Source organism: Ylistrum balloti, unplaced genomic scaffold (assembly GCF_031769215.1).
Source record: "Ylistrum balloti isolate Yb309-2 unplaced genomic scaffold, AGI_CSIRO_Ybal_v1 Utg370280, whole genome shotgun sequence".
Lineage (NCBI taxonomy): Eukaryota > Metazoa > Mollusca > Bivalvia > Pectinida > Pectinidae > Ylistrum > Ylistrum balloti.
Genome location: NW_026782215.1, coordinates 379,421 through 397,029, shown reverse-complemented (window position 1 = coordinate 397,029; position 17,609 = coordinate 379,421). Strand labels below are relative to the sequence as shown.

The window sequence follows — 17,609 nt, the reverse complement described above, 5'->3', positions numbered from 1 at the left end:
TCAAAAATTCTTAAAGAAGTAATGAAAGATTTATACAGAATCCTCATTTCTTCATGTTTCACAACAAAAACTTTGTGATATATTATTTGTAGAGTGAGCCATGTTTTGACAATTAACATCAGACAATCATGAAAACTGTCCTGTGAGAACATAATACATTATAACAAGAAATAATTTATCAACATTACAACCATGCTTGTAAAAAATGACATCATAATGGTCTAAAAACATGCCAAAATTTTTACATGAAATCCAAAATTCAATCAATCAAATTCAATACACCAGGTATACAGAATTTGTTAATCACTTTCAAAGTTTGCACTGATTGAATTTTGACTGAAACTGAAAAAAACTATATTTTGAGATGGCCTATCTAAGACCACAAAAGTGGTTTTGAAATATTCCAAATTACTATGACGCCATGTTTGCAGTTACTTACATGACCATACATCTGTTGTTGAATCATACTTAGCAAAAGCTACACAAGGAGAAGCAATACATATATGTTCATGAAAATATAGGTTATATGATGTGAAATTGATACCCTATCCAAAAAGGTTAGAATTCAGAGTTACTTCCCCTGATTAAATATACCTCAACCCTGAGTGTATCCAAAAGGATGAATTGAAATATTTTTAGTCATATTGTTTTTCAAGTTACCAAAGTTTGATATTACAATAAATTTCCAGACTGTACAGATATAAGATGATCATAATGCACTTTACTCTTTAGTATCTTGTACACATATTTTCTAATTTCAGTTAAATGTATTGCTCTATTCTCTAGAAATATTGACAGATGTTTTCTAGACTTAAAGGACAATTATAGCTCTCATATCTATTTTAATATCACACCAGAAAGCCAGTGTTATATATTACATTTGGCACTAATGTCAGGTTTGGTATATAGACCAGTATTTGACTATAACTGCTGTGTGAGATATGAAAGAAAATCCCAACCGTATTAAATAAGGTTAACTCTATTCTACCTCCACTTATCATTGCATCTAAAAGATAAAAAAAGCTTCGGTAAATTCTACCTTCAAAATCTGAAAATAGGAAAACTTTAAAAAGTCTCAAACAATTTTCCTAATTTCATTTTTCATTTAATTGTTTTTTGGTTTTTGATTTTTCTATCTTTATTAGAATGATTGACTTACCGCAGTGGTTGTACCAGTGGGTTTCTGAGGTAATTCAATCTCAGCTTTTCTTGCCTAAAAAGACAAAACAAAATTCAAAACAGTAGAAATAAAGAAAAAAATTAGAAAATAAATATTCTCAATCTTATTTCCAAGAAAAGAAGCATAGCAAAACACAACTCTGTATTTAAAGTCAGTAGAAAATATAGGTTACAATGACCTATATGTAAGGTAGTGATAATAATTTGAAATACAGATAAATGTGAAGTCTTTACCAGTATATTGTATAAACTGATGAAAACTCTGTTTCCACTACACAGTGGGGCAGAAAATTCTCTGAAATAATCTCTTGGATCTCAAATGAGATAGAGTGGAACTGATTTTTAAACAGAAATACTTACAGCCAATTCTGCCACTTCAATCTGTCGGCGGACTGTAATGGTTTGTAAAAGTTTCTCCATCTCTAATGGTCTCTCTTGCATCGGAAAGTTACTCACTTCCAGTGTCGAACGGAAAGCCTACAACAGAGTCATATAGTATTTGTTTTTAGAATTTGGAATATTTTTAATTTATGTTTTATCTTATCATAATACAATTGTGCCTTTTGTTTCCTTTGTTTAAACTGCTTGAGTTGTTTTAATGACTGAGATAACAATAACCCTTTTTTTCCCTTTGATAAAAACATTGCAACAACAGACTTATGTACATAACATATAAACAAACTTATTTTGGAAAACTCAAATTTCAACTTTTTAGTGATATTTTTCAGATTGTGATGACAGATTTTACAGTGAAATACTTTAATAAGATACTACACTTTTACATATATTTCATACCTGAATGGATCGCCCTTTTACTTTCATTTCATCCCAGCATTCTTTCTTGATCATCTCACGAAGATAAATCTTTGCTAAATTATCAAATTCAATCTCTTCCTCCACCTAAGGAAACAATAAATATATCATCCTTATCGTTGAATCAGCTGACTTTGTAACAGTTGCTTCAGTAACATTGACACCAATTTATTTCAATAAAATTGACCTGTTTTGTCTATTTTTACAAAGTTAATAGGTGATTAAATTTTTTTCAATACAGCTTTACTGAATTTGTTTTCAAACTGAAGTGGGGGTGGGGATTGGGTAGAGGAGGGATCTTGTAATGTAACAGACATACATTGTACAGCATTTGTTTATCAATTTATTGAATCATAATAGATATAGGTGGACCTATTGTTGTACAAAAATCATAGGTTCATAGGTATAGTATTTTAAGTCAACTTTGGAACAGTCTGTTTTTCCCCTTCATTGACTTAACATAGCTATAAATATATTTGGGATATTTACCCTTTGAACTTCATTGTCAGCCTCTTGTTGGAGTCTGTTCTGTTCTTCAATGTCAAGGTCGAACTCATGGCGACCTAGTTTCTCAATGTCTGGTAGAGCTTCATTCTGTTTCAACATTCCTTGAATCTAAAACAACAAAAATTAAATTATTTTTAAATCAATTCTGCATTCTTTTTAAATCTTATAATCACTGATGGTATAAAACATTATTAAATTGCTGCAAAATAACCATCTTATATGTAATAAATATTGATCCTTACTGTTCGTCTCATCTCTCGAATTTGTAGTCTTAAGTCCTTCTTGACATCTGCAAACTGGTTGTCCTCCTTCTTCAAGTTCTGTAAAATATTTATAAAAAAAAAATGCATAAAATACCTCATTGACTGGAAAACTGAAGTTTCTCATGCTATTTCTTAAGTTTAAGATAAAATTGATGGAAACTATTTTAACAGATATGACAGATTCAATCAATCTTAATTATCTTTATTCATCACTCACAAAGTCTTTCTTAACAACAGTGGTTTCAATTTCATCACTTTTTTTAATTTTCAAAAATTTCATTTCTAAATTGCAAACACAGACAATCTAAAAAAAAAGTGATGAAAATAAATATAATCACTACTAGATCGAAGGTTTTAATAATTCTGTCTACAGCAGAGAGGGAGTTATTCCAAAGTGATTGTAAAGTACAGTGTTTAGACCCAATTAAATCCATTTGTTGACTGCAAAGCTTTTTTCTTTCATTAAATATTATCATATGCTCAACAAAATTCCTAGTACTGATGCTAAATTTGATAGGATATATTACGTATATCAAACCAATATTCATGGTATGATAAATGAAGTCAAGTTTTGTACTTTTTCTTGTTTTGCATCTGCCCATACCTCTATTGACTGGATATGTAGCCATGTTGCATCTGACGGTGGCACTGGTGTGGGTGTGGTGTAGATTTCATCTGACTCTCGAGCTGCCTGCATAGCTTGAGCAACCTGAAAAGTACAGAGGTCAAATGTTAGTAAAGCCATAATATATAAAAATAGTTTGCAATTTTTTTCTACTGTTAACATATTTATCATAGTGCAATACAAATTCAGTGCTAACTACTTTGTGACAAATAAGTGCAATAATGAATCCTTGCATTCACAATAATTTCCATATTTCCAGCACTTAGATACTGTACTGTAATTTAGTGCTATCATTTCAGAGTAAAAAACCCTGAAAAAAGATAACCCCAAAAATTTATATGTTATACAGTATGTGAGTATTGTATCTCATCCTAATCAGGCCATCAAAGAAAATATTGTTTTCTACTAAGATACCTTATTCTTGACTAAACCATTCCTTACGTGTGCCATTAGCCAAAATGTTTTGATAACTTACAGAAGAAGCAACAATTGAGAAATTAATATAACTTAAATGCTTCAGACATTTGAATTAATATTTTTCCAGTAATCTCATTTTTGTTTCATAAAAGAAAAAATATTCAAGATACTATGAATTGTGATAGAGTTTTGCAATACTTTTAGATGAAAAAATCTGACAATTCAAAATTTTAATAAAAACCCTTACTAATTTACCTTATCCTCTTTATCTACGGTGGTGGATGTAGGTCGTGATCCAGCCGAAGGCATCCAGTCAGACAATGCGCCAAGAGCCTCTTCCTCATCTTTTTGGATGGTCATCATTTTGGTTTTTCGGGCACGCGAGGCTTCCATGGCAGACTTTGCCTTCCCAATACCAGTGGCAGTAAAACTAAAATAGAGAGAAAGAAAACAAAATATTAACGACCGAGTAAAATCTAATATGTATCTATCCTGATATCTCTGATTCAAAGTTTAGGGGTGGGCTTATTACAGGACAATGAAATCTAAAGTGTGTTTATGATCTCTCTGATTTAAAAGAGAATTTCTTAGCATTTTTGATGAACCAAAATATAATTTTTTTTCTTCTTATCACACATTGCTGCAGAAATTTAATGAAATCAAGAAAAATATAAGTGTCCTGCCTTCGCTTGTCTACACACAAATATTCCAAGTATTCTCAATTCTCAACCAGACACACATCTGTTAAAATTTGTATAAAAAAATAACTCACTTCCATGCGTAACAGGTGAGAATGCCATCAAAGCCAGTTGTGAAAATGTTCTGACCATCCTCAGAGAATACGATCACACTCACTCCACGATTGTGGAAGTCATGTGGAGTGATAGAAATATAACGATCCTGAAATAACAAACGAAGTAACTCTGAGACAGGAATAAATCTGTCATTTATCAATGTTATCTTTAATGTAATGCACATTAACATTATCATTTTTTTTCTGTGCATTTATCACGAGGTTGATGTACATATATGTACATATTCAAATTTACAGCTGTGTCTGTTGGGCAGTTCAAAAGTATATCAATTTTTATCTACTGTATTTTAAGTCATTTCAAATTGTAAGTGTATTTTCTGACATCCTTCAACTTTTCACATCATTTCACTGCTCTCAATGTTAAAAATTAAAAATATTTTAGATCTTAATATGGCTAGTATGAAAAGTTATAGAATATGAAAAGTTGTCAAAATTTGTGAATTTAAAAAGCCCCAAAAGTTTCCTTTTGAAAATATTTAAGAAGAGTTTGCTTACCATGGTTGTGGTTGACCTGATCATAACGGAACCATCTGATCCACAGGTTGCAAGCCACTTGCCATGGGGAGACAACTGTAGTTTACCCCCTGGAAGCTGGTGTCCCTGGAATTCAGCCTCAGGTAAAACAGCCACAGCCTTTCCCTGATAAACCATTCAAAACATATTTTGAATTATTTTCAAAATGTTTTTGCATATTTCCAGATTATTTCCTAATTAAATAATTTATAATATTTTCTATTAATGATATTCATTATGATCTGATTACACTATTGGAATTTTTTTTATTTTTGTCTTTATTTATTTTTTGTTTTGTTGAAATTTTGGTATTTCAAACTACTGGAAACTGCTCAGCAGAATTCAATTTCAAAGTTTGGAATTCTGGGGAAAGAAAATATAAATAAAAAAATCCTTCACCTCTGGTGTCTCAGAGGGTAAAATGATCTGGTGAATTCTCTTAGAATTCTGTGCCATGGTATACACTGTTTGGTTCTCTCCGATGGCTGCTCCATAGCTTGGTGTGGAGAAAGTCAATGTCAGCTTCTTGATTGAGTCATCCTTGAAGTCATATTTCAGACTATTTACATTCTTCTTCAAATCTAAAGGCGAATGGAACAGTACCAAAATGAATCAGAGATTTCAAATTTTTCTCAAGTTAATCCTTTTCTTGTGTATTTTTTGTTTTTTAATCTTTATTCAATGTTTTTTACAACTGAATACATGATATTAATCTTATTGAATTCTTCATTCCTCAGTGTCATTCCAATAGATTTGAAAACAGAGGAGCTTTAACATTGAGATAGGTTAGGCGATGAGAGCAACATTTTTTTCATCTGTTTTTCCATAGCATTTTTTTTACTTGTATAAATGCAAGTTTATTACATCACCTTTTTCATATGTATATATCATAAATTGTAAGTTTGTTGTTAGCTTGGGATATGGTTTTACTTTTGAAGCCTTGTCATTCTGACATCAAAATTACACAGTTTGTTTATCAATCATATAAAGAACAATGTTTTTTGTTTATCTACTCCATAACATAAAGGAAAAATAAACAAAAAATGTTAAAATAATTTCAAAACACTATTTAATAACAACCCATTATTACAAATACAGATTACTGTATTTTCATGGCTAGATATCTGATGTAAGCAAATATTTTAAAACGGATATGAATTTGTAGTTTTTGTGATAAATATAAAAAAATTAATTAACCTTTGTTTTTTTTTCTTTTTTTTTTCTTCTATGTTGAAAGTATATTTTTAAAGTTATGGCCCTTTAGTTGATACCAAGTAAGTCCAAAAAAATGTAATTACCACATTTACTTGTTTCCTTTCTAATATGAATTATTGATAAAGTTATAGAAAGTAAAAAACAGTAATAGCATATTCATGAAAAAAACATCACATTGTTTAACAAGCACTTCACCAAAGCACCACTTCAGTATTAGGAAAGTAAAACCTTTCACACTTCCACCTATGTAGCAAGTCAACCACCAAAATCAATTAGTTTTTTTCTTCTGTTTTCCTATAAAATAGGTTGCATGTATTACTGGGAATATACTTACCTTCAGCAGACACTGACGCCATGTCAGATGCCTTAAAGCTGGATTTATCTAATGAGTGACAAGTTCAAGGTCATTCAATTTCAATGCATACTTATACAAATTTAAATGGGTTCATCAACATAACCAACTCTTCCATTGCAAAATTTTTATACAAATTCCTATTACCGTAGTGATAAGTCCATGTTTGGTATTAAATCCACCCATACCTATTGCTGTTCAGTGGATTTACCAACAAATGCTATTTCAATGTCCATTAATTAGCCCACCTTCTGACTTTTAGTCAGAAGAAATTTGTGTGTCCCCTTGGATTATAAAAGGATAGATGAGAAATTCTTAGCAAAGAAATTTATTTTGTCATTAGAAATAAAAAAATCAGGTTTTTATTTCTTTCTTTTTATACAGAATTTTTTTGATAAAATATTTTCAGAAAAAATGAGGGTCATGCAGATATACATTTTAACAAATATCATGAATGACACTTACCGCCAACAACATCCTCTGAGAGTTCAAAGGTGATTAGGTTTGTGGCACCGTTTCGTTTGTTTCCAGAATTGTTGGCTGTCACTGCCACTTTGAGCACATCCTTTTCTGTAATGGTTGAGATGGATTGGATTTCCCCTACAATGGCTGTTGGAACAAAATAAAACATGCAAGATTGAGATTGTTTAAGTGATAAGATGAAAATAAAAGTAGTTAATATTCATTCTGCAGCACATTGTATAGGTGTAATATAGGTATATGTAATGCTTAATTAACTGGGCTGAATAAATATTTTTCAAGAATTCGAAATTCTAATATACATGTATGGTAGAATACTACAAATACTTATGATATTACATAATACAAATTTGGTATTAAAATTTCAGTAGGAATGGTTATATGTAGTTTGTTCAAAACAGTTTAAGTAGTTTTGGAGTTGAATAAATTTAATTTGTAGTTTGAAAATTACAGCAGAACCCACTACTATCTAGGACTTACATGTATATCCTATAGGAGAGAAATTCTTGGAAGGTCTGCCATCAAGGATAAAGATGTTACCATTGTCCGAGCCCATCAGCAGAAAACGTCCATGGGACTCAAAGCTGTTGCAAACAAAATAGAACAAAATCAATCAGATGTACATTAAGTAATTTTTATCTAGCTGCATTCAATTTGAAAAAAATCTACCATTTTTTCTTTTTATGAAAAAATTACTACTTTGAAAGAACTGTGCATTTTAAATTTAGACTCTAAATATCTCTTGTTCAGGATTGTTTGAATTTTCTTAATATATGGTATATTAAGCAGAAAATGCAAAATTTAAAGCAGAAGTATGGGCATAAATGAATCTGAATTCTTTCAAATAACTTCAGTAACTCAATATTATCATATCAATTCTCTAAAGAACACTTACACAAGATGGGTTATTGGCACTTCAAACATTCGGATAGAGGAGACGACACGAGGATGCTGAATGTCAGTGAAATCAAGGAAATAGACATAACCATTTCCTGCCCCGACAGCAACAACCTTTACCATGGGACTACTGGCGATACACAATGCCTAATAACACACATGTAATATTGATAGGTATATTTCAAAAAAAAATCTGAAAAAGCAAATTTCACAGTCCTAGATAAGAATATATCATTGGCTAGCTTTATCATGAAACTTAACAAAATGATTTTGGAAAATCAGCAGAAAATAATTTTTACTGAGGACATCATTTCAAAATGATCCTAATGTTTTTCTTGTTTAGCTAGTTATTTAATAATTTACTTTGTTTTGATTTGATTTAAATCTGTATTATTTCAAGTATGAATTTTCACTCATTTTAGAATATTAATGCAAAAAGTATGGAAATTTTCAAAACAATTCAAAATCAAGTTTAAAAAGTTTAAAAAAGTGTTTCTTTCATAGAATTGTATCAGTAAATGTTGTCTAAAGTTCAAATTTCATTATTTGAAAAGATAGAGGAAAAAAATCCACTAGCATTATTTAAAAACCAAGCCAATAAAACTCAGGGGGCGGGACATTATCAGGCCTTAGTTATTTGTATGTTAATACCTGGAACCCAACAGAGATGGACGACTGCAGGAAACCTTTATCAATCGACCAGATTTGGACTTCACCATCCTCACGCACAGACTGAAACATAAACGCTTTATGGTCTATAAATAGTTCCACATCACTATTTCTCTGTAGAGCAGTTAAAAAACATCATTTATGACAGTTTTATAAATTCAGTACAACCTGTCTTTTAGTGCCTCCCCATCCCCACCACCCTCCCCTCCCCACATCCTTCCCCTGTCTCCACACCCCTCCCCTCCCCATCCCCACACCCCTCCCCATCCCCACCACCCTCCTCTCCCCACACCCTTCCCCTGTCCCCACAACCCTCCCCTCCCCATCCCCACACCCCTCCCCATCCCCACACCTTTCCCCTGTCTCCACACCCCTCCCCTCCCCATCCCCACACCCCTCCCCATCCCCACAACCCTCCCCATCCCCACACCCCTCAGCTCCCCTCCCCTCCCTGTCCCCACACCCCTCCCTTCCCCTCCCCAAACCCCTTACCTCTCCTCCCCATCCCCACACCCCTCCCCTCCCCATCCCCACACCCCTCCTTTCCCCTGTCCCCACACCCCTCCCTTCCCCTCCCCACACCCCTTACCTCTCCTCCCCATCCCCACACCCCTCCTATCCCCTGTCCCCACACCCCTCCCCTCCCCAATATTTACCCTATTAAATTATGGCAATAAAAACCTGTCTTATCCTCACCTTGTCTTTTTAAGTCACTATTAATTATTAACTGTCCACAGGTGATAGCTTGTCAAAACCATTCCTTACTCGGCTTGATTGAAGATTATATCCACCAAAATAAAAAAATGTACTGTTCTTATCATGAAAACATTTCACTATTTCTTTTTTATCTGTCTCAAATTAAATTTGAAATCATGGATGAATTTCTTTCTAGATATCGATTCTTTATCTAAATCTGTGGATAAATTTGTATTTTTTTCTATCTAATTCAGTTTTAGTTCAAGCCTAGATAACTCAACAGTGTTGTGATATACTTACAGCGACATATTCGTTTCCGGACAAACAGCTCATGCCCATGTAGTTTCCATAGTGGATACTTTTCAGCATTTTCATAGACTCAGGTGCTCCAGCCTCATAAAGGAACAAAGATCCCTGTAAAAATAAATAGAAAATATATCTTAAGGAAACAACAATAAAATTAATGTATCCAGTACAAAACCTTTTGCTTATCTCCTAGGGAAAAAAAAGATGAAAAATTACACATGACATCTACAAATTGTATACATTTCTCATTTTATTACACTTATAAATATGTGTCCATTTGAAACTACAATGTTTTTATAGTAAAGTACCTTTGTTGAGCCCAGTGCAATATGACGATAGCTGTGAGAGAAGGCTAATGAAGAGACTGGATAACCCACACGACTTTGTTCAATGATTTGAATCTCGTCTGACTTCAGACTTATCAGCCTCAATACTCCATCCTGTAAGGAAGATATATACATATCTTATGGATAATTTACATAAAAAATTGATTCTCGTAAAAATTTGTATAAATTAGCATTTTAACCATGAAAAGGGTTTGTTGAATCTTAACCTAAGACAAGATTTAACATATTTTTAATCTATATACAAGTTTTAATTAATCTTAAAGGTTAAGATTTAATGGATTTTTTCGACCTACAAAAGGATTACTTGTATTCTAAACTTGGTCCATCATACCTGTCCAGCAGCATAAAGACCTTTACGATGTAGTCCGATACAGTCCAAACTTCCCTCCAATATCATCACATTAAAATCATCTGTCACTGCAACAAATAGGGATGTTTTGCTTTTAATTGATTTTATTTTGAATGAAACAGAGCACCTTTGACAATATTTGTATGTAATTTTCAATACAGTATTTATGAATATTAAGTGTTAAAGTCTGAATTTAGAAAATGAATCATGATGTAAAAATTTACAAACTCCTAGTTTTTAAATTACTTGTTTTTCAAGTAAAAATAACATATAATTTACACAGAACAATAAAGATATTTGTCTTATGTTTTCTGTAAATTTGAGATTTAGTGAGATAAAAATTAAAAAAAAGGATTATAAAAAAAAGAAAAATATGAAAACATGCCAATTATGTTTTAATTATCAATGCGTATAAAAATAAAAATGACTAAGCTTTCATGCAAAATTTTTGTTTCAATAAAAAAAATTATTAAAGGAATCATCATGCATGATAAAATATTGGAATACAAAAGCTCTGCACAGGGAACACTCTTGTACTTGATGATATCTACCTGGTACATCTGTTATCAGATACCTTAATGAGATATACCTGCTATCAGATTCCTCAGATTTTCACTATTCTCTGGAGACTTTATCAATTGTATCAATTATTCAAATAATTTGATTATACCTTTTTATGTAATGTTTTTCATCATAATATAAAAACTAATATACCATCATTGTGTTAGTTTTCTTGCAAAGATTTTTTTCCATGTTGGTATTCAAAATTATCAACACAATATTTAATTGGTTTTTCCTATTTTTTTTTTTTATCCAAAGTACAATACTGATTCACTCCTGTAGGAGTCATGTTGGTATTCAAAATTATCAACACAATATTTAATTGGTTTTTTCTATAGCATTCTAATTTCACTTGCATGAAAATTTACTTTATTCTAGCTAATTTAAGATAAATATGTACATAGTTTTCTTGCAATGTTTAAATATGTAGCTAAAAAACACATTATGACAAATACAGGAAACCTGAAACAAAGATGCAAGTTTACCCTGAAATTCAATCTGTGTATCTAAAGTCAAACTTTGTTTTATACTCTTAATACAATGTGAGAAGACCATGGTGAAACATATCAATTAAAGACAGCTAATCATTGAAGGTCTTCTGTTTTCAAACCCTTAGGGCGGGTATGTCACCTAAACATTTTTGCCAAAATCTTTCTGTTAAACTTACACCAAATTCAAATTCTAATGCAGTGTTTGCATGTAAATAAAGTAGAAGCTAAATTCTGGAACTGATCAGTACAGTTAGTCAATAAAAGTATAAACAGTCTTTATAACTATTTTCAGCTAACAAAGTTTGACCTTCATTCCTTGAACAAGATACACATAAAACATCCTTGTTTCAACTACCAGAAACAAGTTTATAATACAGGTATTTTTCAGCACTATAAAACACTGTTTATGTATTGTTCTAAAACCATATACCTCTACACACATATGATTATATAAAACAAAGCATACATGTTATTTCCCATATTCAACACCACAATACACTGAAAAACAAAACCCATATTCACAAATGTCAAAAATCAATCAAACATAACCATTCCATGATTTCAGCCATAATATTATTCATTGAAAGGAATTGTTGCCAATCATTTTCTCTAATTTAGTTTCTTAACCTCAAAACCTCATTTTTTTATTTGTCAATATTTGTTTCTTGATTTCTAGGGTTTATTTCACACACCTATATTGATTTTCTTTATATTATGTAGGCTGTATTTATTTATCATTTTTGTTTACTTATTTATCATTTCTGTTTTATTTATCATTTAGATAAGAATAAACTAATAAAATGTTGTGAATGAGATTCATTGGTATAGATATATTTAAAAAGATATTTATCTTTTTGTGTTTAGAATAAACATCTTCTTCAATAAATCTAATTACATGGACTTAATAAATAGATTTATTGCTATGAAACTTACACACATGTTAATACCAAGTCTAACACACAAATACACTGTACCAGTAATGTCAACACAATTATACATACTACTGATGAAAAAATTATACACAACAAGCATCTAGGCATCATGTCCTTACCATTGGTACCCATACGAACACTTTTCTTTGTTCCTAATAGTGCAACAATTCACAATGTATATAAATTACAAATAAAATTTTTAGTGTTTCATATTTCTCACATGCTTTGATTTAAAAATTTTCCTTCACAAGAGCAAAGAGAGAGAAACAGACAGACAGAAAGAAAGAGAGAGAGAGGGAGAGAGAGAGAGAGAGAGAGAGAGAGAAAGAGAGAGTGAGAGAGAGGTGTTTTGTGATGAAAGTTTTTGATTATAAGCACTCTCTTGTAAAGTTTTGACCTTTGAAAGATTTTGGAGACTTCAAGTGTACACAACAAGCTCTTTTCACAGATTTATTCCTATCATATCAAATTCAGCTTTATTTTATCAAAAACTCCAAATATTGAGGATGACAGCCTTAATGCAAAATTTTATATGTACACTTGTGTTTATATGTAACTTACTTGACTGGCCAAGATCTGCCATAGATGGACCCCTGCTGGCACTTGCAGCACTTGTAGCCCTGGACAGAGGCGTCTCAGCTCGGGGAGGAGGATGGTATATCACTCGTGCTTTAAATGTCTCACCATCAACCTAAAAGGACCATAACAAAATATCATTCATCTGTCAGAATTTGATGATGGAAACTTGAACTAACATGAAACAAGAAAAAAAAACAATGATGAGAAAACATGGTCCTTTATATTTCTCTGTACTTGCAACACAAAAAACCATGAAATATTTCTTTTTATTATTATTGCATTACATCCCCTTAACAACCAGGGTCATCAAAGGATGTACTCAGTTTGGGTGGTAGAGGAAAGCTGGAGGTCCCGAAGAAAAACCACCGACCTGTGGCCAGTACCTGGTGACTGCCCCACGTAGGTCTCAAACCAATGACCCAGAGTTGGAGGATTAGTGATAAAGATGATCAGATGCCTTAACCACTCAACCATCAGTGATCCTGATGGAATCTTAACTATGAATGAAAAAAGGGGAGAATAGTGCCACGTGTAACTAAAGAAAAGCATTTTCCCCTATAAGTTTGCGACATTAAGTCAAATTTAGATGTCATTTAGAAAATGAGGTTCATGTGAAAAACCATAAATAAATAAAAACAAAAATCAGTAAACAAAATAAGATATTGATTTAAACTTTCTCAAACGGAATTGTCACCAAGACAGTTATTCTTATCAACTTTTTAAAACAATATTCAGTCTTATTGAAAATTTTAAAAAAATGTGTAAAAAAAATGAAATAGATGCAAGGTAGAATAACTAATAACATCATTATAAAGTTTAAAGAAAGGCGATCTTATGTTCACCACAAAATAAAAACATACCCTTAAAAGATGGCCTCCTTTGCACCCAATATAGATATCCCCACTAGTGGTCCAGGCTGAGGAAGATGGCACCACACGTGGTGACCGGTCCTGGATATCCTCCAGATGGTCGTCCATGTCTCCCACTAGACCTGCAATGGCTGCCTTAGGAACATCTACAGTGTATCTACTCATGCGAGTTGATGCACGAGACATGCTCTGGTCCTTTTCCTTCTCTTCTTCCCACCAGGAGGAATCCTCATGGGGCAACTTGACCTTCCTGTAATTCAGTGTTATCTCAATGATTCATGAACATCAAAGTGATTAATTAGGTTCACTGATGATATCATATTTATAATGCAATTATCAATATTCAGAGACAAAAGTGAAAGTTCAAAGCATTCATCATTTTTACATCACAGACCGGTAAAATAATAAAACTTAGCATTAAGTTCAGATATTCTGCTGGGATTGTAACAATCGACAATTTTGAATCCCTTTTCTTGTTGCATAATCACCAAATGAATCATATTTTACAATTAAATTTGTTTACCTGGTTCTTATTTAATCAGTAAAAAGTTTCATTAAAAACCTTTCTCTATGAGACTTATCTGACCAATTTAAAGCCAGGTTGACAAATCTGATATCCAACAGCGGTTGTATTAATCAATATTCATACAATGGTAGAGTAGACATTGCATAATATTTGATAGTAATTTGAAACTTACTGGGGTTGTAGCATGAATGCATCATTACTCTGTTCCATTTGCCACACTGTGAGTTCTTTTTCAGTTCCAATACAGATTTGACGCCAGTTTCCTGGATTGAATTGTAAACATCTAACTGGAGAGTTGGTCATTTGTACAGATGTCAATTTAGCACCAGTGGTATATTTCCTGAAAGGATCAAAAGGAAACTATTCATATGCAGATATTGAACTTACTCTGGAATAAAAATTGCACTAATTATTATCTAATATAGTTACGCTACAGGATGGTCAAATTCAATCCAGGATGAACAATAATATATTTGTTTTATAATGTCAAGTGTAGAAACTTCAAATTTCGTTAGTTACTTGCTTGTAGATAGTTGACAGTAAACAGTGTTCAGGTTTCATTAAATAAAAATTGTTACATGCAATGGCTTATAATTTCAGGATGATGTGCCAAATATTTTCAGGCTATATAGCAAAACATTTTTAAAAAATTAAATAAATAAAAATAAAAATAATAAGTTATGATTCTTCACAAAAATTTGAAATTTGTAGCATTATAATATTTAACTTCTGAAAAGACAAATACTTACATATTTTCCCCATAAAAGTATCAACTGCAAACAAACCTAAAATCAAGGAATGGTCACAACTATTGTTTATATGATATGGAAAATGCTTCTTACGTTATATGTTGGGGAAAATAATCAAAATACCACCTACCAGAAAGTCAACTCAAAATCTGGGATACCAGAAACTGTGGCCAAATATTCACTGGTAGAAAACACAATGTTGTTGTACTCCAGTTTGGTTCCACCTGTATCAAAATATCAAAATATCAAAACTTGAAAATATACAGGCAATAGGCATTTGACAAAGAGAAAATAAATTGCTTGCCAATAAAAACAAAAAGGTATTATTAGCTAAAACAAAATGTATTTTCGTATGATTTATATAACAATTTTGTATGGATACATAACATGCCTTTACTTATCAAATAACAATTTCATTAAGTTTTATTATGATGAAGATACATTTACCTTCAATAATTCCAAGTTGACGGAATGTTGGGTAAACAAAGATGAATATTTTTGGATCAAGGCATTTTTCAGCAATAGCAAAGCATTTAGCATTTGGGTGGACTGCAAAAGGCCCGACTCCATTTCCTTTAAAATTGAATACTGTTTCCGCTCCATCTTCAGCAACAAACTTCACATTGCTTCCACACAAATAACAAAGGACATCTTTGTCGACATAAGCTGTTTGTGTCCCAGAATAGCCTTGGGCCCAACTGTCAAAATATTGTGAAATACATTCATAGAAAAACTGTAAATAAATCAATTCTAACTGTATTATTTTTCCAATTATGTTCTTGTATTAATGTATTGTGAAAGAAAATCAGTGGAAAATCTTTACTTCTATTTAAGTATTTTCTGATGATAAAGTCATTGAAAAATAAATATACAGGAGAGCTGGAAAAATCTACCAAGTCTTATATAATGTAAATGTACCTGGTACCACTGGACTTGGAAATGTGATATTTCTCGGATTAGTATTTTTCTTTTCTGATAAATGACGTATATGCTAGTCACCAAGTACTAATTCCTGGACAGGAAACATCCTGTTTTAAATATTTGTTATGTACATGTAAACAAGGGGGCATGGGGCAAACACTAACACGATAATGATGTCTGACACACGTCTTCCTTAAACTTTATTAATGTTTAACTCGATCACACAAAACTAAATTATAACAAAATGAGTGGTAGAATAGAGGCGTGAAAGGGTTTACAAGTTTTTTTTCATTCAAAGTGTCTTGATTTATAAAATTATACAAATGCCATTTAATGCGTGTAAAATTAAGGCACGCGATGCTTGAACATGATAAAGTTGACGGGGTAATTTTGGGGACATTCGTGCAAACAGTTACAAATTTCAGTTTTCTGATCTCAAAAGGAAATTTAAAGGATTTTTGTAAACAAGCGGCGAAGTGCAACCACCTGTTTATATGTCTATCAGCAATTTTATCTAAAAAACTATTATTATTCTCCAGTTTCGTAGTGCAGAATTGTTATACAGTATTCATCATATCGCAAAAATGTGATTGATCTACTTACGACAACTCCAACGTTCCGATAGCATCCATAATTCAAATGCAATCAGTTTCTATTCCAGTCGGTCAACCATCTTTGTTGGATTGTTGCTAGGTAAAGTTGTGCTCTCGTAAAACATCGCCAAAATCTCGTTATATGAAAATATAAGCAATAACATTGCACATGTATTACCAATATGCATATTCTTAATTTATTGACATTTCAAAGTGAAATATGTTTTCCTGCTATAATAATAAAAACTATTTATAATAAATAAAACTGTGATGAATGATAAGTTTTAGATTCAAATGTCTATCTTTAATCGCTTATCGACTACTTTTCACTGATAGCTTACAACGGCTAACTAATTGCAGCACAAGACAATTTAGTCAACACAGTATAGGAGTGCCACAGAGAATTAAAGTAACATCACTATTTCTTTACGTCCGTAAAATGTTTTGATTTAACATAAAATGTTGTTTATCAAGTTTTAGCCATCTTTGTGTACTATTAACTGATCCCACCTTTATACACGTATCACGAGTATTAATGGCCGATGCCTTCCTTCGTCCTCATGGATGATTAACTGACACCGAGTCTGGCTTATAACTGAACATCAATACGTTGTAAAATTTTCTTTTTGTCTTTCAACAATTTTCATCTCAACTGTTTCAAACTTGACATAACTTATACAATCATCAAAAGATGAAATTATATCTTACTAAACAAATTTTGATTCACAAGTCTTTTAAAAAGTTGTTGATCCCTTTTTCAGCATTTTAATCTTAGTCGGTAATGATTTCAGAGGTTTTTTTTAACCAATTACTTTAAAATTTGGTAGAACATATTTCCACAGCATGGATCTGTGTTAATTTTTGCTGTACAACACTTTTGTGCTCCGTATTTGTCCTGTGGCTGTTGACACAATAAGTTACAAGAGTTATTTCCCTTTGTTCCTTT

General features: G+C 31.9%; 1 protein-coding gene across 1 annotated transcript in view; it reads right to left on the bottom strand.

Annotated features, from left to right (window-relative positions):
• LOC132552808 (cilia- and flagella-associated protein 43-like) overlaps window positions 1-16,702 on the bottom strand; it is a 31,175-nt gene extending 14,473 nt beyond the window's left edge. Inside the window, 25 exon segments of the mRNA XM_060217003.1 lie at window positions 440-478; window positions 1,160-1,213; window positions 1,540-1,656; window positions 1,975-2,079; window positions 2,482-2,607; window positions 2,742-2,819; window positions 3,367-3,471; window positions 4,060-4,234; window positions 4,577-4,704; window positions 5,114-5,299; window positions 5,510-5,712; window positions 7,164-7,307; window positions 7,659-7,762; window positions 8,074-8,222; window positions 8,727-8,807; window positions 9,741-9,854; window positions 10,055-10,186; window positions 10,425-10,510; window positions 12,546-12,578; window positions 12,988-13,117; window positions 13,866-14,124; window positions 14,573-14,740; window positions 15,280-15,373; window positions 15,597-15,847; window positions 16,674-16,702. Coding sequence (XP_060072986.1) covers window positions 440-478; window positions 1,160-1,213; window positions 1,540-1,656; window positions 1,975-2,079; window positions 2,482-2,607; window positions 2,742-2,819; window positions 3,367-3,471; window positions 4,060-4,234; window positions 4,577-4,704; window positions 5,114-5,299; window positions 5,510-5,712; window positions 7,164-7,307; window positions 7,659-7,762; window positions 8,074-8,222; window positions 8,727-8,807; window positions 9,741-9,854; window positions 10,055-10,186; window positions 10,425-10,510; window positions 12,546-12,578; window positions 12,988-13,117; window positions 13,866-14,124; window positions 14,573-14,740; window positions 15,280-15,373; window positions 15,597-15,847; window positions 16,674-16,702 — 3,090 coding nt within the window.
• Window positions 16,703-17,609: the final 907 nt, after the last annotated feature.